General features: G+C 44.3%; 3 protein-coding genes across 3 annotated transcripts; 2 read left to right on the forward strand and 1 right to left on the reverse strand.

Annotated features, from left to right (window-relative positions):
* Positions 1-554: 554 nt before the first annotated feature.
* AGABI2DRAFT_146840 (hypothetical protein) lies at positions 555-1,344 on the forward strand (the record flags this gene model as incomplete). The annotated part of the gene is made up of 2 exons (XM_006457174.1): positions 555-1,106; positions 1,300-1,344. 2 exons carry the CDS (start codon positions 555-557, stop codon positions 1,342-1,344), a joined length of 597 nt encoding a protein of 198 aa, XP_006457237.1.
* A 5,267-nt stretch (positions 1,345-6,611) lies between these two features.
* On the reverse strand, positions 6,612-9,440 carry AGABI2DRAFT_123107 (hypothetical protein; the record flags this gene model as incomplete). The annotated part of the gene is made up of 8 exons (XM_006457175.1): positions 6,612-6,851; positions 6,904-7,065; positions 7,129-7,418; positions 7,467-8,823; positions 8,884-8,978; positions 9,036-9,104; positions 9,155-9,295; positions 9,347-9,440. The coding sequence occupies 8 exons, from the start codon at positions 9,438-9,440 to the stop codon at positions 6,612-6,614; spliced, it is 2,448 nt and encodes an 815-aa protein (XP_006457238.1).
* An 8,222-nt stretch (positions 9,441-17,662) lies between these two features.
* On the forward strand, positions 17,663-19,054 carry AGABI2DRAFT_196042 (hypothetical protein). The gene is made up of 2 exons (XM_006457176.1): positions 17,663-18,022; positions 18,076-19,054. Exons 1-2 carry the CDS (start codon positions 17,678-17,680, stop codon positions 18,850-18,852), a joined length of 1,122 nt encoding a protein of 373 aa, XP_006457239.1. The 5' UTR covers positions 17,663-17,677; the 3' UTR covers positions 18,853-19,054.
* Positions 19,055-22,867: the final 3,813 nt, after the last annotated feature.

Here is a 22,867-nt window from a genome sequence, read left to right on the forward strand (position 1 = left end):
TTTGGACACTGTCAAAGAGAGAGTTTCCTTGTAAGGACAATACGACCTTTAAGGGAAATTAAGCTGAATGTGGGGTAGAAAAATTGGACACACATGATGGAGTGGGAGTACAGGCGTTGTTGGATAGCGGAGCGACGGGAATGTTCATGGATAAAGTGTTTGCAGAGGAAGAAGGGTTCAAGCTGGAACCTTTAGAAAGACCAATTCCGGTCAAGAATGTTGATGGGACAATCAACGCATCTGGAGCAGTGACACACCGAGTTGCTGCAAACGTGTACTACAAAGGGCATAAAGAAAGAGTACACTTCGAAATATGTGGCCTAGGAAAAAATAAAGTCATATTAGGAATGCCTTGGTTGCAGATGCACAATCCGGAAATCGATTGGGAGAAAGGAGAGGTAAAGATGACCAGGTGCCCAGACGGGTGTGGGTACAAAGACAAAGGAAAAACCAAAGAAAAACAGGAAGAAATACGAAGAGTAGAAGAACCAAGGAAATCAACTAGGCAGTTGATGAAGGAAGCACGAGAGGAAGAGAAAAGGGAAAAACCTGACATGTCGCACAAACAATATGCAGGTTGGAAATTAGTTTCCTTCCCAAAGAAATCAAGTTGGGGAACAGCATTGCAGTATAGATGCGAGGAGTGTGGAATACAAACGTCGGAACATTTGCTGAGCAAACACAAATGCCCAGCAAAAGAGGAAATCGCCTTAGACGAGTTTGGGATGCCATACGAAGGAAGTGATGACGAAGAGGAAGGGCCAACCATGGCCAAGATAGAAGCATATGAAGAGGAGCAAGAAGAAATCAGAGATGAGGAAGAAAGATACGAACGGGTAAACAAAGCAGTAGGGAGATTCACCACTCCCAAGAACATCATCGAAGGGATCGCATTAGGAGTTGAGGCAGCATTCGCTAGGGAATTGGCACGTAACAGGCGTGCTAATGGTAGAGCTGAGGGGTTGGCACAACAACCCAAAGAGAAAGCTGAGGGGTGGGCACAATCACCCGGTGACGTGGTTGACCGATTAAATGGGGATAAGGCAGAACGTCTAGAAGAAAATAACAGCAAGACAGCCACCGCGGGACAAGCGGAGGCTGGACAGGTACGTCCTAAACGAATAAGCGCCCAAAGGAAAAATAGGAGTAGAGAAGAAGGAGAACAACTAGAAACGTGGGTGAGAGGAATGACAGAAGAGATGCCGGAAGAAGAAGAAATTCGAAGCATAGACTCAGTAGAGCAAGTGGTACCAAGACGGTTCCACAAGTTCCTTAAAGTATTCAAACAAAAGGAATCAGAGAGAATGCCTACTAGGAAACCCTGGGATCATGCTATCGAATTAAAGGAAGATTTCAAACCCAAGAAAGGGAAAATATACCCCTTATCGCCAAACGAAAGAGAAGAAGTCCAAGCATTCATCAAGGACCAACTTCGAAAGGGATATATTAGGCCTTCGAAATCTCCCCAAACCTCACCGGTATTTTTTGTGCCAAAGAAGGATGGAAAGAAGCGGATGGTACAGGACTATCGATTTTTGAACGATTGGACAATTAAGAACAATTATCCTTTACCTTTAATTTCTGAACTTATAGACACTATGGGTAGTAAACGATTATTCTCTAAGATAGATTTACGTTGGGGTTATAATAACATTAGGATAAAAGAAGGAGACGAGTGGAAGGCAGCCTTTACTACTTTCATGGGTGCCTTTGAACCCACTGTTATGTTTTTTGGACTTACAAATTCGCCTGCTACTTTTCAGACTATGATGAACGAACTTTTTAGGGACTTAGTAAATACTGGAAAAGTAGCTGTATTCATTGACGACATTTTGATAGGAACAGACGATGAAGAAGAGCACGATAAGGTGGTGGAAGAAGTGTTGCAGAGGTTGATGGACAATGATCTATTCGCAAAACCAGAAAAATGCGAATGGAAACGAAGTGAAATGGGATTTTTGGGATGTATAATAGGGAGAAATGGAATCAAGATGGAGGACAGGAAAGTGAAAGACGTAGTAGAGTGGCCGACTCCAAAATGCGTTAAAGATGTACAAAAATTCTTGGGACTGGCAAATTACTATCGACGGTTCATTGAAAAATTCGCCAGTATTGCAAAACCATTACACGCGTTAACTAAAAAGGACAAGAAATGGAGTTGGGGAAATGAAGAAGAAGAGGCCTTTAATACGCTAAAAGCAAGATTCACATCACACCCAATCCTAGTAGCCCCAGAATTGGATAAAGAGTTAAAAGTGGAATCTGATGCATCGGCTTACGCCACGGGTGGAGAGTTGGCAATGAAATGTGAAGACGGAAAGTGGAGGCCAGTAGCATACATCTCCAAATCAATGACGGAGACGGAACGAAATTACGACATTCACGATAGGGAGATGCTGGGGATTATGCGGTGTTTAGAAGAATGGAGACACTTCCTGGAAGGGGCGAAACATAAGTTCGAAATTTGGACAGATCATCGCAATCTAGAATACTTCGCGAAAGCTCAACAACTAAATCGACGACAAGCCAGATGGGCCTTATATCTATCTAGATTTAATTTCGAATTAAAATTCCGCCCAGGAAAGACGATGGGGAAGGCAGACGCATTGAGCAGAAGACCTGATTTCGAACAAGGAACAAAGGATGATAACAAAGATCAGACCTTGTTGAAACCAGAATATTTTGCAATTCGAGCAATGGAAGAAGGTCATATGCTAATCAACGCGGAGGAAGAAGGAATATTAGATGAAATCCGAAAATCAGAAGCAAAGGAAGACGACGTGGTAAAAGCAGTGGAAGAGATGAAGCGAGCAAAGGTGAAGTCGTTAAGAGGAGACGAGTGGAAACTGGAAGAAGGACTAGTGCTGAAGGAAGGAAAAGTCTATGTGCCGAAAGACGAAACACTGAGGACAAAAATAATCCGACTACATCACGATACTCCCATTGCCGGACATGGAGGACAATGGAAAACAGTCGAAATGGTAACACGCAACTACTGGTGGCCAGGCGTCACTAAACAAGTCCAGAAGTACGTGGAAGGATGCGACCAATGCCAACGAAATAAGAACCGACCAACACCACCGGCAGGAAAACTAATGCCAAACCCTATCCCTACAAAACCATGGGCCGACGTATCCGTCGACTTCATAGTAAAATTACCAGAATCTCAGGGAATGGATTCGATCTTGGTGGTGTGTGATCGCTTCAGTAAAATGGCTCATTTTATCCCGACTACGGAAACGACATCAGCGCTAGGACTAGCTAAGTTGTTCAGGGATCACGTATGGAAGTTGCATGGATTACCAGAAACGGTGATCTCAGATAGGGGACCGCAATTTGCTGCAGACTTTACAAAAGAGTTGAATAAGATGTTGGGAATCGACACCAGGTTATCTACGGCGTTCCACCCACAGACGGATGGCCAAACCGAACGAACCAATCAAGAACTAGAGCAATACCTCCGATCATTTGTCGATCATAGACAAACTGATTGGCCTGATTGGTTAGCAACGGCGGAGTTTTCCTATAACAATAAAGAACAATCATCAACAAAGGAAACTCCATTTATGGTCAACGTGGGAAGACACCCAAGAACTGGCTTCGATCTTCGACGACAAGGTAATCACCCAGCAGCAGCGGACTTTGCGGACCGCATGAAACTTCAACACGAGGAAACTCAAGCGGCCCTAAAAAAGGCACAAGATGATATGCGGAGATATGCGGATAGAGGCAGGGGAGAAGCGGTAAAATACAAAGTAGGAGATAAAGTTCTATTGGCTACCCGGGACCTTCAAATCCAGGGACGACCTACCCGGAAACTTACGGAGAAGTTCATCGGACCATATACCATCAAGAAGATCATTTCCCCCAACGCAGTGGAAATAGACCTTCCCCGATCTATTCGGATTCATCCGGTGGTTAACGTCAGCCGAATAGTACTATATCGAGAACAAGTGGATGGACAAGGAAGTAGACCGGCACCGGCTGTAGAAATAGAAGGAGAACAGGAGTGGGAAGTGGAGAAAATCCTTAACGCCAAATGGCTCCGCGGAAAGAAGCGGTACTTAGTACGATGGAAAGGGTATACGGCAGAAGCAGACTCGTGGGAACCCGAGGAAAACTTGGCTAACGCCAAAGAATTGATTACTGAATTCCACCAACTCTATGGGGAACTCAATAGGATACAGCACGTTCTACGTGACACCGGGTTCCAAGAAAGGGAACTACCTAATCGATTTACAGCCAAGACTTTATTCGGATGGGATGACAAACAGTTTGATGCCGAATATCTTAAGAAGTTGGAACGAAATTGGCGAACGTGGAGGTCTTGAAGGGTCGTCTCCGGAGGAGCCGACTTTAAGGAGGGGGTACTGTTAGAACCTTGCCAGAATGTCACGGCGTCACGCTGTCACATCTGTCACATATTTTATTACATAATAATTTCCCTCTGCTGCTACAGTTCGACGGAGGCTAAACTATCGGCATACTGCTAAAATGGCACAAATTACAGATCTACCAATTGAGCTTATCGATCTTATCTTTTCTTTTCTACCTCCGAACCATGCGGAACAAGTACAATGGCGGAGGAGGGCAGCGGCTATAGGGAGAGAAGCAAGGCCGGTAGGTTGGCGCCTATCGGGCCATCAGTGTAGGGAATGCGGGAGAACGACGTTAGCAATGTGGGACGCCGAGGAGGATAAAGAGTGGGTAATACAGAGGTGGTCAGCGTGGGGGGCTCGGTATTGGGAACTATCCGGGTTCTTCATACTATGTCCGTGTGATGCGTTGTTAGGTAACTACTTCGGGCATCAATGGTTTGTGTGAGTAGAATACCGGTTTAGGAGTTGTTTGTACTTGTGGACACTTTTATGGTTTGTTTGGTGCTGTTGACGTTTTTATGATCAATTTACTTTTGTTTACTTACTTCTTACTCCACTCTTCTTTTCTCATGTCAAATGTATAATTAGTCTACTTTCTCATACGTACTTCTTTTCACATGTCAGTATATAAATAAGTTACCTAGGGTAGTTGGTCTGTGCGCTGTAGTCTAGGTATATAAAGTAGGTAGAAACTTGTAGAAGACTCCGTCGAGTTCTCTTAGGTTCACGCCTAATATAACTTTTGTCACTATACTCCTTAGTTCTTGAGTTTAGGTGTGACTGTGACATCACAGTCACAGTCGCCCTAACACTATCCAAGTATTAGCAAACGATTCGTGTATATGTTACAGCAGCGAACCTTCTGACACCTCGCTCACGACGATAATATTTAATGGGGTATTCTTCATTATGTCCCTCTCACGATGGCCTTGATCATTTCACATGAGTGAACCATTCCGACAGGATTGTATTAGGGAAAGCTTACCAGCAAATTGAGCCATAGGGGGCTTATGTTCCGTTCGGCCAAACATCTTGGAAAAGAAAGCTTGGACATTTTCGAACTTGAACCATGACTTCATTTTTGCTTGTGGCAGCAATGATGGTGAATAAGTCGTTTCAGAGGCGGGGGGAGGAGAGGGGGACAATGGAAAGAAGACAACAATCACTAAAGTCAACTCGGCGCAGTCTATCTGCCAGATATCATGCACTTCATCCCATATATAGCGCGATTTGAATTAGATTGTATCGCTCACGGACAGCCTTGAATTTCTCGAAAGAAAAGTAGATACTACCTACCTGAAGTTCTTTTAGTAGCCAGGGTATGTTATGCCACCGAAATCACTTCAAGCTCATCTCATGTTAGATTTCTTGAGTGAAATAAACCGTTTTCAGTGTTTGATTCTGCAAAAACTCGGAAGTGCTATTCCAGGAGGGCTGACAGACGGGACAAAACCAGTCCACAGTAACTCCATATGATGTGGCGGAGCAGTTTCCTACGCCGGTTTTTCGTCCACTTACTCACCACAAATATAGCCTACATCTTCATCTGCCATGAAACAGCTTCGAATCGTATGGTAGGAGAATGATCGTCAAGTTATCCGTGATAGGGACACGATGACGTTCAATTGTATAAAATCTGATCGATCTGATGAGTTTGATCATCTTTGTCTCTAGTGCCATCAGTCAGTCAAATGAATGGTATATCAAGTATGTTACGACAAGAGTGAAAATGTGAGCAGAAGTGGAGATGGAAGCTAAAACGATGGGTGAGAGCCCCAGTCGGCTCTCTTGTCTGGCAGCGTGCCCCAGCGTGCCCCTAAGGAGTCGAAAGAAGCCGCCCGTCTAGTTGACTCAGTGTGACACGGAGTGTTCCTCTACTACCGTATCCGTCGCTTGTACATCTCTCGGTATTAGATTGTTCATCTTTGTTCATGTAAAACTCAACATACCGAACTTACACCCCGTTAGCCTACACTTCGTCCATTTTTTTTTAGCAAAGCAGGATCACCGCCATACACTTCTGCCCTATAACAATTATTGAAGAAACACAAATCCTTCATTAAGACCTGTGCGAGAAGGTTATCATCGAACTTCACATCTCTTTTTATAGTATACACCATGAATATATGCCACAATCTGGTGGGATGATTGTGCACCCGCATTCTGCCCATTCTGAATGACAACCGATCATCTTTCCTTTCCCTCGAGGAATCCCATGATATTTGATCTACATTACACGTTGTCGGGGTATGGAATACAGTAATATCCACTATAATCATACTTATCCACCTTGGAAAATTTTTTCCCAGTATGAAGTGAGCGTTTTTCGAAATCATCTTCAGTATATTTGTACGCAAATATCGCAAAATGATGGCCAGGAGGTCCACAAATCAACACTTGAAGTGCCGGGTTATCTTGTTGGAAATACTTGAGACCTGATATATAATCACTGAAACTTTCAGGCGTAGAAGGCTAGATGACTAGAGTGAGAAAACTTATTCTTCGGTGGCATTTCGTTCCTGACCTTAATTAGTATTACAGGTGAAAATTTACCCGCCTTTTTCCTAGGATGCGCAAAATGAGCATGCGTTGGGTATTCCCTTGGCCATTCTAGGTGATCTAGTTGGAGCTGTTCTAACCGAATCTCACGAACAACTCCTCTATTTGTGAATTCTTCCCGATATGTCTAAACCTCAAGGTGTTAGTAAATCATGAAAATCCAGCTCAGACTATGAGCTCACAAGCGTACCTTCCAAATATCAAACCAAAGCTCAACAGCCAATTTTTTAGCTAATGGGCCGAAACCGTGACACGCAGTACCGGCATCCACTTGACACAATAAGTCAAGAAGTTCGTCCCAATGGCGCTGCGACATATCTTGCTTTACTGTATTGTGCTTTTCCCATAGTGAATTCCATAATGCCGCGTGTACGTATTCAGACAAAGACCCATCAAATCTGCCACACGTGTCCCTAGATTGATTGGCTTTAGAATGAAATTGGGAAGCATATCTCGACCACTTGTCGCTGTAATCTGAGCCTACAATCATTAGTGCCGGCAACTAAGTAATAGACTATAACGGCTTACTTGGTCCTTGAGAAGATTGCCTCTTGAAGTCCAACCAAATCCTAAGACCAGACTCACGCAAGTCGTGCCTTGCGTTGTCGTAGGAGATATAGTACTCATTCGCCCGAGTAGCATCACGCAAAAAGTCGACAAAGGAAGCATGATGGAAGCGAAATCCCCTTGAATAGACATCACCGAGAGGAGGTATATCGAGTACAGAATAGAAATCGTTGATCGAGGCATAAACCTTGTTCAACTCAAGCCCGAGAACCACAGAAAATCCCTTCACACAATCGAGCCTGCTAAATAAATTCGAAGCTGTGATAGCACCGAGTACCCTCTGCGTTGTCGGCCATATTTTGGGAGGGATACGAGTAATAATACGCGTGTACAAAGCATCCAGGAGAGCAAAGGGCTGGTCGACAGCAGAACCAACTCTACATCCATCAACGACGGAGAGGACGTCATCGAGGCGGGTGATCGGGTCAGCATGATTGGGATCCTCGATATACCGAACCGCCACGTCGGCAAATGCAAATAGGCCCGATGCAGCATGGGCGAGCTTCACAATTTTAGTCTCCTCTGGCCAATCCTCGCCGACGATATGCGGAAATTTGACTTGCTGGATGATCTCAAAGCTGCTCCTCAGATAGTGTTCAACATCTTGGCAGGCTTCGGGTGAGTCTATGGGAACATACTCCTCCTTGTAATTGCATACTAGTCGTTGCTGTTTGAACGTATTGGTGATATGCGGTTCCGGGCGGCTAGAAATAACCCAGACAAGAGGGATTTTGGGATGATCGTGGACAAAGGTCGTGATAAGGCGGATGATCTCCCGCTGTCGATCACGTTCATCGAGTTCATCGAGCCCATCCAGTAAAATACCCCATGCCTTTCCACCTTCTCCGATTTTCTTCTCCACGAACGGTTTGATAATGAATGCTCTGAACTGCTCTTCCATACTTTTGTTCACAATTTCAGGGTCAAAAGCGAGCAGCTCGCAGATGAAGGCACAGTAAGATTGGATGTGTACCGCGAACTGATAAGCAATGGTAATAAAAACGGAACGGGAATCGTTACGTCTGTTTGGCCGTGAAAAGAATACAGAGGCTCCGAGACATTTGGCTAAGGCAAGAACCTCAGCAAGGGTCTGAACAATGACCGATTTGCCAACTCCAGCAGGCCCATGGATCCGGAGGATCAGTTCTGCTTTTGCTTCGGTGTAAAACCAATCCATGATCCGTTCATTGATTTTGATTCGGGTACCTGGGTGACATTTTGGAGGAGGATCACGAGCGGATGAGTCGTGGGCTGCACCGGGAATGATATGCTTCGAAAGTAGCTTTTTGGCTACAGATTGTTTCAATTCCGAATGCGCCTGTATAAACATTACTATCTCACCTCTGCTTGCTTTGTTGTCTCCTCCCTGATTAATTACCTTTGTGGAATTGTCCACCATTGTAGGATTGTTCAGGAGCAAATGATTGGCGTTGTTAAGAATGCCACCTGTTGTATTCGTATAGACATCAGGAGCTTCAGGGGTGATTAAATGAATCAGTACTAGTAGCAGAGTGGTTTTGTTATGCTAACCTTCATACTCGCTTGTAACGATTTTGTGAACGCCACAGTGTAGAGTACTGGATGCCGCATTTTGAATGTCTAATAAGCGTGAGCCTTTAACTATCTGGAACGACACGAAGAGCTGTTACCCTCACTCAAAGCATCGTTAACATTCTTGGCATTTCCCACCACTGACGTGTCCATGTCCCGGTGGGTTTCAATAGCTGGCCACGCATTTCTCTGAACCACAAGATCTGGTGGACTACCCGTCGTTACGTCGCTTCCAACATCTTGAGTGTACATGAGCGGACTTGTCCGACAGAAGCTCAAGGAGAGATTACCGGTGACTTGAATCTGACTGCGAGACTGCTTTCTCCAGCCGAAAAGCCCGGTAAGGGACGTCTTGACGTTTTGGCCCTTGGATCTCAAGTTCATGTTAGTGCACGACTGCACTGATGGCGTATAAAGCGGCGGAGAAGTGAGGGGGGAGGGGAGGTAGGGTAGCGAGCAGGCGTGTGAGGGGCCTAGCTGTCCAGCGTTTCACCCATACCACGTGCGGTTGATTTGACATGATTGCTGGCAATGTCATAACGGTAGTCTAGCTGAATTGAAGGGAAGAAAAACCCACACTCGCAAGTCAAAATAAGTTTGGAAGTACGGCACGTGATTTTCGAGTGGGTGAGAGGAGCCTGAGAAAAACCTGTACATGTGTGATTGTCGTCGAGATTCGGGCAGATTCGTTTTTAGCACTGAGCTGGAAGAGCAAATGGCGCTCTCAGGCGACGGTGCGATGGGAAACGTCGAGGATCTTCTGCTACATTGTTCGTAGTCCTAGCGAAATAACTTCTTGGACGGCGGAGTTGGGACCCCTAGACTAAGTCCTAGCTCATATGGCAGTCTAACGTCTCGCACGTCATCGATCATCTGTACCAATTTCCAGGTTAAAGCATGTGCTAGATATTGAACCGCATCCACATATTGCATACTCCTAGTCGCGTATTGCACCTTCGTAGAAACTTCATTGATATCACTCAGTTACGAGGTCAAGCTTCAAGCTTCAAGTGGCAGAACATATAGGTGACAAAGATCATCTTCGCGCTCGATGCTCTCGTACAGCCTTACATCAATGGACGCCAGTTCGTTGAACAACAAAGACGTTTGATGTGCTCATTCTCACTAAAAGCGACCCAGGTGAGTCATCCATGCTAATCTTGCAAGAAAAAAGTTGTCATACGAAAAGCATTGTAAAAACATCGTGAGGTTTATTTTGCACGAAAAATAGTACTTACCACAATAATACAACACTACAGACTCGGAGGAGAGATACAAGCACTCATAGGCTAAACTCAGCTTATCTCGATCAAAATCTCGGGTGTCAGCAAGTGACTCTTTTCTGATATGTGACTGTCCTTCGTAACTTATCTCGACTCTTCATCTGCCCTCTGTGGCATGTGCTATGAGACTCACAACGCCGGATGTGATTGTAAAGTCTGTCTCCCTTGTAAGCCTACCAGGACCGGATTCCAAACGAGCCACGCCGACCCACGAGTCACGACTTGGTCACCTGGTAGTATACTGGCCCGCCTAGTTTGCTTTAGTCCTCTTGTTTTGAATTCATGAAGGCCACAGTACTTCCCCATCGTGTTCGTGGTAGTGACGTAAACATGCTAAATGATTAATCCACCGGCATTCCTCTCATAGTTATGCTTGCGTGACCGTCGTTCCCCACATTCGAGGAGCACAAAACCCCGATAGTTAAGTAGCACTTTTTCTGGTACGAAGCCAAAAAGACGGGCGAATGTGAAGTTTTCAAGAGACGTTGCAACTTTGTAAGTTGTAGGATGATCACCGCCGATGAAAAAGGCATTATACCCATAAAAGCGCAAGCGCATATCATAGCTCTAGGATACCCGGAATCATTTGATATTGGAAAGCTACAGTACAAGATTAGATTCAGACTCGTCGCTACTAGACGTTACGTCAGATCTCTGGGCTATGCCTGGCAAGTTCGTCCGCTCAGCATCCGAATCATATAGTCACTTGGTAGAATGTTAACATGTATTTGGCGGTTGTCAAAATGAAGAGCGGCATGTTATAGTGAATTCGTCTGATTTACTGAATCAATGGAGAAGTAGTGTGAGTATATCCGGAAGAGCAATCGATCAAGGTATTCCCATAATTCCAATGTTATCAAGGACGAAATTTTGGCCGAGCAATTTGGAGGAGCGGGTTTTTGGTCAAATATGTGGTTCAATGAGGCCTTTGTTCTCACCAATTTCTTTCTTTCCGAGGAATTAGAATCGGGACTTTTGAGAAGCTTGGCTTATTACGTTTGGATATCTTTCTAGCGTTCAAAGGACAGTGCTAAAAAAGCAAACCAATGACATTATTAACCCGAAGGCTTCGAACATGCGCATGACGCACTTCAGGGTTTCTAGAGCCAATGTAATGTGATTATCGGAGATATCACGGCGGGATCAGAATCAACCACGCCACTGATGTTTTTTCGAAGGTTGGGAAAAGCTTGGGAAGAGGTTAAGGAATATCTGAGAGGTGATGTTTTGATGAATCAACAGGTTCTGGAGCAATGCGAACCAAGCTGGCAGCCTGAGTTTATCGTCTCTTAAATCAATCTCTTACGGCGGTAAAGCTCACACACAACTTAGTTCAATAGATCGGGTCAATATCGCATGAAGTTCATACCGTGAGAAGAATACACTATTGATTCAAAATATTGAGCACGTCCTCGGTTTTGAAAATATCACCTTGGTTGAAGTTCTGGCTTCAAAACTGTCGGATACAGGTGCATTGGCCATTTTTGATTAACATGATAGTATGCTAAGGTTATATCTGATTCCATCGAAAGCATATTGTCACCCTTTTTGACCCCATTCTATCGCACAGTTGCCAAGCTGTTCAAGGTCTGTAAGTATCCCTTTTCGGAATCATTCAACTACAGCGGCGGAACGATCAAATGGCTGGCGTATGCCATCACTTTTTTTTCACGTGCTTAGTAATGTTTTCTTCCACTGTCATGTGGGGTAGTGAACGCCGAGGATCTGGTCACACAGGGACTCGATTGTCATCTTATCCTACCATCTAAGCTACAGGTTTGAATTGTGTCTCTCTTCTGCTGCGCAGGATCTCCACCTGATGGAATTCTATTTAACCCGACCATTTGATTCCCGTTTCCCAAGACATTCCCATTTCAGTTGTTTTCGCTTAGCGATACCTTCTAGGGCTCCGAAATTTCCACTTCGAAAATCCCGATTCACACCTCGCCATTGCCGTCCATTAGAACTTGATGGCTTGAGGAGCGATGTTATTAGGTTTCGGGCACTCGCTTAGAAAGCCGACAGCTGTGTAACACAACATGTCAAAGAACTCTTCAAGCCGTTGACCCCAAATGTGCCGAAGATTAACAGTAAAGATGTTTCTTTTTAGTGGCAGACTCGGCCGTCTTCCATATGGAATACTTAATCTAGCTACTACTGCATAATCGTCGCACAATCATTGGGGATCGGCAACCGAAGCGAATTCGAGCTCGATCCGTTTCGCGTATCTATAGACAAATGCGTTTATCAATCCAAGTAAGTCTTTATCGGGCCGTATATGATGACTGTAGTCTCTCAAATGCTTCAACTAAGGAACTGTAACAGGAGTTCAAAAAGTCGAGGCTTTCGCATGGCCTTGCGGTATCCTTGTGATTTTGAAACCGAATAGAAGATGATCTCCGGTGCCTTACTTTCTCAACACAGGAAAGACCTTCCACACTGGTTCATTTTGACTCGTGTCAAGCACATGTTCGTTTCGATCACATCGAACCATGAGTCGCATGACTTGTACTGAACTAGTAAGTTGGGCTTGATTCTATTGTGCAACTTAAAGGATCACCGTTTCAATCACCATTGTTCGATCCTGACTCGTACTCTCCTTATTTGAACCTGTACACTTGGAGATTATACTGTCTTACTTGGTCTAGGTCCAAGCTATGGTGGAATTCAAACGAATTGTCGGCGCGACAAGAAAACTGAACCCTGTATGGATCTTCGAAATCAAGCTCTCGCAATGCTCCTTTGTTCGCTGGCGACAAGCATAAAACGTCTTCGGATGGCTTTCAAACACGGATCGAATATGGATTGCGGCTCGTATAACTAGCAACGCCTCGGAACTCATCCGTACCAACTTCTTGGCCAAAGCATGTATGTCTTCATCCACTCGTTACACCTTCGTAGTAACTCCACTACCACCGCCCCTCATCCACTCATTGCAAGAGCAGAGCATACAGAAGCGACAGATTCGATCCCTTTTTCTTACTGTTTCAGTTGCGTGGAAGGTTATACATGCTCCAAATGCTCTGGCACAGCGTACCACACCTAGTCCTCGTGTCTAACAAGAAGACAATATCCGATTGATATCAGAATGGAAGGACTTGGAAGAATACACTATCGGGTCACGCATACAGCGCGTCCGCTGCTGAGGCCTTCAAACGAAGTTCCAGAACACCACTTAAGGTGGCGATGAAAGTCGAGCTGAGAAGCTTGGGCCCAACACTTTTTATCTCGACGATAAAAGCGTCCGAGGACTAAGTGCGTTTCCGGTTGATAATACTAACCCGAGAATTGAGCCTAATACCCTCGCGCCAAATGTGGGTTTTAGCATATATCTAGTATCCGGTGGGTCATGAACACGAGTTTTATCCTAAAGCACTCTCGTTAACGCCGTCTGCAGATTAATGATTAAGTATTTACTCATCGGATTAATTAATGAGCATAGGATTCTGCGTTCCGCGTGAGACCTAGTTTTATTTTTTGCTTTTCTCGTAACACTAGTGGACGAGTTTTCGTCAAGATAAGATGAGGAGAAGGAAACGCGTTTTCCGATACACCCGCCGTGAATATATCGGGAACTTCGTATCGGCGGATCTTGAACGTCCACATTGGTTTTACAAAGACACTCTTTTCCACTAGCTTTACCCCCAAAATTGCAATGACAATCCACGAGTGGGATGGGATGTTCGTATGAAACTCTGCTGTGATACATGTATTCTAATATTTCAAGCTGCGCAGATCCGGATATAGTTACCAGTTATCATTCATATAAGGAAGTTCTCACTAGCAACGGAGTAAAGTATTTGAATGTATTGACAGCGGCTACATATATATGGCGGTCAATTTTTTACTCTGGGTTGCTCGGCTAAAAAGGATCCCTACATGACAACAACATATATATGTTTTAATATAGTTTATATATAACACCAGGACATCCACGCAAGCTTCAAAAATGTCACCAAACAAGCGGATTGCAACTTACGAGGTATACTTACACTCAGATGTTCTACGGGTGACTATTAAGTTGTGCTTAGTTCACTTTCCGTAATGGACAAAAGTGATCGGGATGTTTAGAACTTTAGACATCCTCGTTTTTTTTGTATACCCCTTTATCACCAATGCAAATGATAAGTCCAGAACCGCAGCACTCATGACGTCTTTGATAGATGAAAAAAAAGAAACCCGGTCAGTTCAAGTGCGGTGCATCTAATTAAAAACAACGCGTGTGAACCGGACCATACACATATGCTTTAAGATTTCTCATATGTTTTCCACGAAGAATTTTGTTAGTCGAAGGAAAAAGGGGGAGGGGGAAGGAAGGACATAATACCGCTAATGGACTCTAGTAGATCATAGTCATAAATCGAACCACACACAAGTGCCTGGGTTTAAATGCGTGAGTGCCTGAAGGAAAAGGCACATGCACACACGCACACGACATACCCTTGATAAACTATCACAACAAACAAACTATGTTAGATCACCGCGGTAAGTCGGTGGTGATTACACACGAAAAAAAAAATTATAATTAAGAAGCAAGCACTAAGCCTGAGAAAGGTTTTGTTTCTGATCATCAGGGGAGGAAGGATTAGGGAATATCCCCAATTCTATCGGATACTTACTGTATATGTAGTTCTGCGGTAAGGAAGCCAATTTTTGTTTCGAATCGTCATCTGACCATTATCAAGTAGGGAGTGTGTTGAATTTGGTTTCCCCCCGGTTAAGTTGATGTTTTGACCCTCACACCTAAACTATCAACCGTCTCGGCTAATATAAATTGAAAGAGAGAAAACGTTGCCTTTGATAACTAGATCCAATTCAGGTAATACGCTTGTTTCGGAATGCCAGGTACGGTACTGTCGTACCAACCTTCCAATGACGCCACTCCCTTCAACTCTTACATAGAAGCGCAGAGAGAGAGGCTCAGAAGGTTTGTACGACCTTATAAAGATGATCTTTTTTTGGAGGTAGAATAGAAGAATGGAGCAAGAGCAATTTTAGCCATTCGAAGGGCGGGGGCAAGAGATGTTCGAGTCGTTGCATGATCTAGAGCAGATATAGGCAAATCGTCATTTTTTTGATTTTCGGATCGAGGTCAACACTTGTCTTGTTATTGACAAGATTGGAAGACGAGTTGGCTATTTTGTTCAGAGGATATATTAGGTAGTTTTTTAACGCGCTAAGAATATAAACGAGGATATGAGGTTGTCATATATTGACGACGTACATTGGGTCATCGAGAACCTTAGCTACTCTACGAGAATAAGGAAAGTCAGTAGAAGTTTTCGAAAAACCATATGCTACAAAAAGAAGTCACCTTTTCGAGAGAGAAAAGTATAAAAAAAGGAAAACAGCGCGTAAAAGAAGATTCAAGACGACCCAGGCATTGGATCTTGGGGAAGGAGGTGGAGAAAAGAGACCGCAAAAAAAAAAGGGGGCGCGATTTAAGCTAAACGGCTTTTCTGAGCACTTGACTTTCTCACGGTTGGAAAACCGAAAGACACACGCGTCTCTGACACTTCCGTAGGCTGCTCTTGTTTCATTGCCGAAGAATGTACTCGTCATAATTTCATTGAGCAGTTAATTTACCGGACTAACCTACTTACTGTTCATTGTAAAACCAAAACTTGGACGTCGCTCGCAAAAATCTCGCATTTCCGCAAAAAAAACTTTTTCCACGCTCTAAGAAGATATTTAAACTTTACAAAGAAAAATGGAACGCTATACAGGAACCTTTGTTCACCTTGCGATGACGTTCAAAGTAAAAAGGTGAGTTTAGTGCCAAGTTGAGCTGGTTCGATGGGAGGTGGAGGACCCGGGAGGGGGTGGAGAGGTGGGAAGACCTAAAGAAGGTAATTAAAATCAATGTTAAGCGGTGCGGCTTTTTTGGTTATATACATGCTCTTGGTGTAGTACATACTACATAGCCCTTGGGGAAATGTGTTGTGTCGTATTAAACGTGAAATATAAGGTGTATGTATCACGGAATGCGGTCGGATCTTTGAGGTAATTCTTTTGAGCGTAAAACGGACGTCATTGTACTTCTTATGTATTTACTTACATTTGTTTAGTTTTATATGTGACAGAAACATTTTTGCTGCGGCGAAGGGAGAGAAGACAATGTTTAACCCCTCGCTGAACATTCGTCAGCAAGAACTTCACGCCGAAGAAGAACATCTATTAATTGATAGCTAGCTAGCTTCTTCCAATGTCATCTTACCGAATTCATCAAGATACCAAACCACACACACAACTTCGTTTCTTTATTCGTTGTTTACCTGCTCATGATTCATCTTGTGCTTCTTTTCCTGTTTCTATATGTAACTAAGAGGGGTCACTTTATGACCGAAAGACGCTTGATTTGGTAGAACAGGTTTAACCGAAAAACCTTGTACCTGATGTCTCTGTAAATTAATTCACCCTTGGATGTTTCGCTAATGACCTGTGAAAATCAAATGGCCCCGATATCGCAAAAGTCACAGTAACGAGGTACTTTTTCTTGACTACTAAATAGTAGCTGCGGTGCTTGATACTAATCAACCCTCTATGAAATGACTCATGAAGAAAAAGAGGAAGGCATTGCGAATCGTGAATGTTGCTTGGCTGGAGCGTGTTTTAGGTTTTAAAAGTTCCTTGAGAGTGAGAACACCGTCAACAGGTGGAGAATTGTGGATATTAATACTCATATGAGGCCGCAGAAGGAGCGGACAAGTGACGTGGGGCTCATGGGATCTCAAAAGTCATCAACAGGTTGTGTCACTTATGAGACTAGTCGAGGATAAGTGGCGTTTTTTTATTTCTCGATGTTTGAGGTGGTGGCTAGGTTTGTTGGGTGGAGACTTGTGAGTGGCGGCGACATGAGAATGTAAAATTATATGGTCCTGAATAACTAACTGGTTGATTAAAATAAGATGACGTCGCCAAACGGCAAAGTTGGGATTCTCAAGGCATGTCTCACCCTCTGTGAGTGGGTTGAGCTAAGGGTTCAGTGCCAGTTATGGTCAAGGTGGGAACACAAGAAGTAGGGGTCATCGGAGCAACATGCTCTTAGCATACGAACACACACAGCGCACGGTAAAATGATGGATCGAACACGTTAGTTACGGTCGGAGGTCGTCATGGGTCAGCCCTTGGATCGAACGGAGGCGAAGAGAACGGAGACGGGCGAGCGAGGATGTTGCATTGTGGGATGGGCGTGTATGGGTTGATAGACCCTGAGGCGAGCGTTACCTCAGTCCTCGACACGTGCGAACCAGCTCAACTTGGAAATGAACCAGGTTGGGATAAATAGCTCAGGGCACTCGCCTGCTTGGCCTGCCCCGTCCTCCCCTCTCTCTGCTAATGTCCCACTCCCTCCGCTCCGACGACGATCTCACCCGTGCTGCCTTTCTCTGCCGCACTGCAGCAACAGCCTCTTCGCCCATCCACCCACCCCGACTCTATTCTCGCCCCGTCTCACCATCGCCCTCCATGGCCGACGAGTCTGATCCTAGTCTGCGGAGTACATCCCGGAGAAAAACAACATCCCTCAGAGGCGAAGAATCCTGTCCGCTCTCTCGAGCCAAGCTGGAACGTGTCTTGAGGAATGGGCGCGTTGTTGAAGGGCGCAGTAGGAGCAGAGAACCCCGTCGCAGAGACTCGGATTCCTCTAGTGCGGGTTGGCCATGGTCAGACATTCACAGCGGGGTACGTCAGCGCCAAGGCTTTTCCTCTCCCATTAACTTGAACTCCTTTCTCAGACCGCTACCAAACGCCCGAAATCCAGCACAAGCAGCGAAAGCTCGCACTGTCCGAAAGAATACTTTCACCAGCACACTTCTTCTCCTTGTCATACTACCCTCGCCCGATCAAGGAGCAAAACCGATTCTGCATTACCCCAGCACCATCATCGAACAACAACCTATTCGCCTTCAATGCTGCCGAAATCGCTGCCTTCATCAAGGGCTCACCCCACACCAAAGCGGAACGACTCTTCAGGTTCAGGGACGACGGCTTTCACTCCTCCCCTGACTGCCGATGCCTCACCGCTATTCAATAACAACCATCAACATGAGCATCAACTGCCCTGTGTAGATCCGGATGATATGCGATTGTTGACTCCGCCACCTACTCCACCTCTCCTTGCTAGTCCTTATATGCATTCTCACAAACGACGAGAAATCGACATTGGTAGCGTCGAACGATTGGATCTCACTCTCGCCACCGTACGCACTACCCCCGCCTCTACTCGTACTCGTACAAATACCTTCAACGCTCGCAAAGCTAGCGAAACCTGTCGGAGAATGGAAGGTTATGTTAGTTTTGCTGCTGTAGAAGGGTTGGGCATGCCACCGAATGGTGTAGATGATGATGAAAACGACGGGTGTGGTGATGATGCTAGAGCTGATGATTTGAAACGAGGATCGAATATCATTGGGACTTGGGCAAGGAAATTGTTTGTTGGAATCGCTACCAACCATCCTTCTGTTGCCGCGGCTCCGACGAATTCGAATCCGACGACGACGAGTGTGGCGTGAAAAAAAAAATTCTTGTTTTTTTTTCGGTTTTTATACGGGTTTTCTTGTTTTTGTGTTGGTCTCAGTTTTATGGATTATGGTCGTTTTTGCATGCATCATCAGCCTCTTTAACAAATTCAAAAATGTTGATTCCGTGTATTCCTATTACTATGCATAACTCGTTTATGCCGCCCTTCCCCCTGTCCTCGTTTTGCTTATAGAGGTTTTTTTTCGGTTCTTTTGGAATTCTTGTATTATTTTTTTTCGGTTTTTATCAATGGGGGTTTTTCTAATTAAAAGCGATGATGTTCTTCTGGTTTTCGGGTTAATTCTCCCCTTTTCGCCTTTGATAGGTTTTTTTTACTTTTGCTTTTAGACACCCAAAAAGCCTTCGATGGCGCATTATTTCTGTGTATTACAAGTTGTAGAAGTCGGTAAAACAAATTTTAAAAAATTGATTTTCTCAATACTTGGGGAGTGGGAGAGTGATAAGTATAGAATAAGTGATAGACAGGGTTAGGGATTGGATTGGGATAAAGCGGAGGTTACAGCCCCCCGCATGATTAGGTTGTTACCAGAGTTTGGGGTAGGTTTTGCTATAGGTAGGTTTTGTGTTCGATCCGTATGGCCGTAGTTGTTTTGTTGTTTTTTTGGAAGGAAAGGTTGTTTTGAATGGGCTGCGCTGGGCTGTGCTTTAGCGATAAGATTTTTCTTTTGTGTGGCGATGATTATTAAGAAGAGGTTTTTAGAACCCCAGAAATGTAAAGAAGAAAGTCGTTCGATTTTTTATTTGGCATGTATCTCATCAGAGCAGAAATGAGTAGATCAATTACTGTTACTGTTCGTACCCTCAATCGAAGAAGTTCTTCTTCTCATAAAAAAAGAAATCGATAAGAAGATGTATATGTGATTTGATTTGTTTCTGTTCTCATCAATGGTCAGTGATTACTATATATTATCAACTTCTTTTGTTGGTATCGTGTGCTGTACATGTGTATTTTATGTGATATTGGCAGGGGATAGCGTGGGTGAGTTTAATTGGACGCGTGGAAGGAGTAAACGAACTCACGAGAAGAAAAATGTTGAATTTTTTTGTTTTTGTTTTTGTTTTTGTTTTTTTTGATTATTAATAATATTTTAGTTATTACCCTAAACGTCATGCCAAGATTCTTCTTCTTCTTCATGTTCTTTCCTCTTCTTTCCTCTTCTTTTCTTTTCTTTGCACAATGGTTGGTTGGTTATCGCGCACATTATACTTTACACAACTTCACGGGATCTAACAACCCTGAGATGTTTTAAAAATAAAAAGGGGGAAAGTTTGTGGAGAAGGGGTTTAGGGGAAGTGGAGACAATGTTCGGGCATAACGACAAAGTAAGTAAAAGTTCTCGGAGGAGTTTGTGGTGAGGATGATGATATGTTGATGTTATGTATGATGTTCTTTTTCTTGTATGAGCTCCATCCCCTTGGAGTCTCGTATGTTCCGGCATCGTAACAATGTATCTTACTGAGGAGCTCGAGGAACTTAAGCTTCATGATTTGTGGATCTAAGTGGAGTTGTGATTTTGTTTTGCGGTCATGTACTCTGGTAATAAGATCATAAGATGAAAGACCCAAACGCGGGCGTATGATGACTCGCTATGCCATAAGCTTATTTGAAATGTGGGGAAGGAGGGGTGATACACGGCCATCGGTTATTTTGTTTTTTTTTCTAGGGTGACAAAGGGTGTGAATTTAGTATTAGTACTGTGGGAAAACGTGGGTCTTCGCGTACTTGGGTGCTTACCGAAGAACTTCGAAAAAAAAAAAGTTTTATAAGGCTGGGCATGGTGATGGAAAGGACCTATAGAAAGACTTTTTTTTGCCGAGTCAGAATTCAAGGAAAATTGCGAGCGGCTGTCCGATGTCCTATTGTTAGCAAAACTCGGGATACTATAGTATGTGATTATATTTCCCGAAGAACAAGTTCGATCTACTGACTTCGTGATGGGCACCAATAGCTCTGAGGGTAACCAGATCTTCGGGACTTGTGCTCCGTTAATAAGTATATCAGAGAAGAAGTTCGATAGTTAAGAAAACCTGCACAGGTTCGATGGGACTGTGGCGGACATAACTTTCCGCTAGCATATGATCATGCCACACCTCGTCCGTGCGCCACAATGGTTCGGACCGTTCTCCTTTGCAATGTAATACCTCCTATACGGTCGGGAGCTCCATTCTTCCAGCTCACTCCTGTGTGCTGGTTCTTGATCTTCATTTCTTATATGACTGCTATACGGTCAATACTACCCTCTTCTTCTAATGATCAATCGGAAACACAGAATGGATTGGAAAGCTTGCAACGACGGTTCTTGGCATTTTGATAGCTCGAAACGGGTCAACGGGAGCTAGTACACTTTCGCCTCGTTCAGAGGATTCAGATACATTGACCCCGGAATGCCGGCATGATCGTGATCATGATCCCGAGGTATTCATTTAGCATATTCATTCACTTACTGACTCGTTGCTCCCAATAATGTGGTACGACTATGTCTTTGGAACATGTCAGTCATTGTTCTGATGACTGGGTGAGAGAACACAGATAAATCAGCTAGAACATTCAAGTCGTGGCCATGAGGTTTTTTTCTTTCTTCTTTCTTCCTTGAATTGTCAGACCGAGTTTGTTCACCGCCAATCATTCGGGGTACTGAAATTCAATGAGTCGTTACATAAGGAAACTCTCATGAACAACGCGTCCATGTCACCTGATGTCCTGAAACGCGTCCTTCATTAGCTTCCCACGTGTAAAAATTCAGGGGACCCGTCATATAATCCTTCCCAACACTGCTCGCGACCGAAAATCAGCGTTGAATGTGATTTCAACCAGATTGGCGTTTATTTCATTATACGTGCTGCTCTGAAAGGAAAATCAGTACATGGTAGATCAGTGAAGAAGGGAAGGTAAGGGCGTTTGATGATCCTGCAGATCGTGTGTTCTCCTAAGTAAGTTCTTGTGGCTTCTCAGATCTTATCTCATCTTCAAGCGTCTTATATTCAACCAGAAGCCGGAGGCGAGTTGGAAATACGTCAACCATATGCATGTACGTACTACTCCGTCGTCGTGGTTTGCCAGGATAAGAAGTTCATATCGACGTGTATTGCACGACAGGTTCTTCCTCTACCTATTACCAATCCATCTTATCCATTCTCATTAGGAAACATGTCAGAACTCTTTGTTACAGTGACCCAAGAAAACAAAGTTTCGAATTTGAGGACACGAGATTCGACCCTGCTGTAACATGACGAAGGTTCTAAACCACGATGCTTCACCCTTTCGCGGTCTTTATATACACGGGTGATCATTTCCTAATAGGGATTCAATCAATCGACGCGCGTACTTCAAGCCACTTCAGGACACAGTGCGCATCTCCGCACTGGTTCACTTCGGCGATATGTACATATTGAGTCGACCCTGTTTATCACACCACTCGTCAGTTTCGCGGGTAGTCCCAGTCTTTGACAGGCACTGATTCTTCCCTTACCCACAACCTTGTCCGCACTTAAGTACCTTTTTCCCTGTCTCCGAATTGAATCAAAATCCTTCCATGGCTTGAACGAGTACAACAAAGTCGGCTATTCCTTGTTGGCTAAATTTGCTTCATTTCTACCAGCGTTTACGGTACGTCCTAGGATGTCATCCATGCGGGCCTCTGCTTCAGTTCTGGGAAATAGAACGCGGCATGGCCTGTGATGATGATGGCTCTCTTATACTTCCACTCAGGTCCCGGCGGTTTGATAAGTAAGCCATCATAAATACAAATATTCAGGTTTATTACCATTTATTTGTTCAATATCGAGTGGTAATCCACCTGTCGTATGCCCGGGGTACACCCGGAACCCGCATCATCGGTAACACACATGTCTGAGACGTCGCAATTATGTGTCCCCTCGTGTGCCAAGGTTCATAGCGTGGTGGGTTAGAGCGGCTTATTTTTCCTGATAGAGCCATCCTGTAATAAACTCTTGTTTGGATTGGTTACATCGGATCTCAGCTCTTGT

The sequence above is a fragment of the Agaricus bisporus genome (genome assembly GCF_000300575.1).
Source record: "Agaricus bisporus var. bisporus H97 unplaced genomic scaffold AGABI2scaffold_16, whole genome shotgun sequence".
Classification (NCBI taxonomy): Eukaryota; Fungi; Basidiomycota; class Agaricomycetes; order Agaricales; family Agaricaceae; genus Agaricus; species Agaricus bisporus.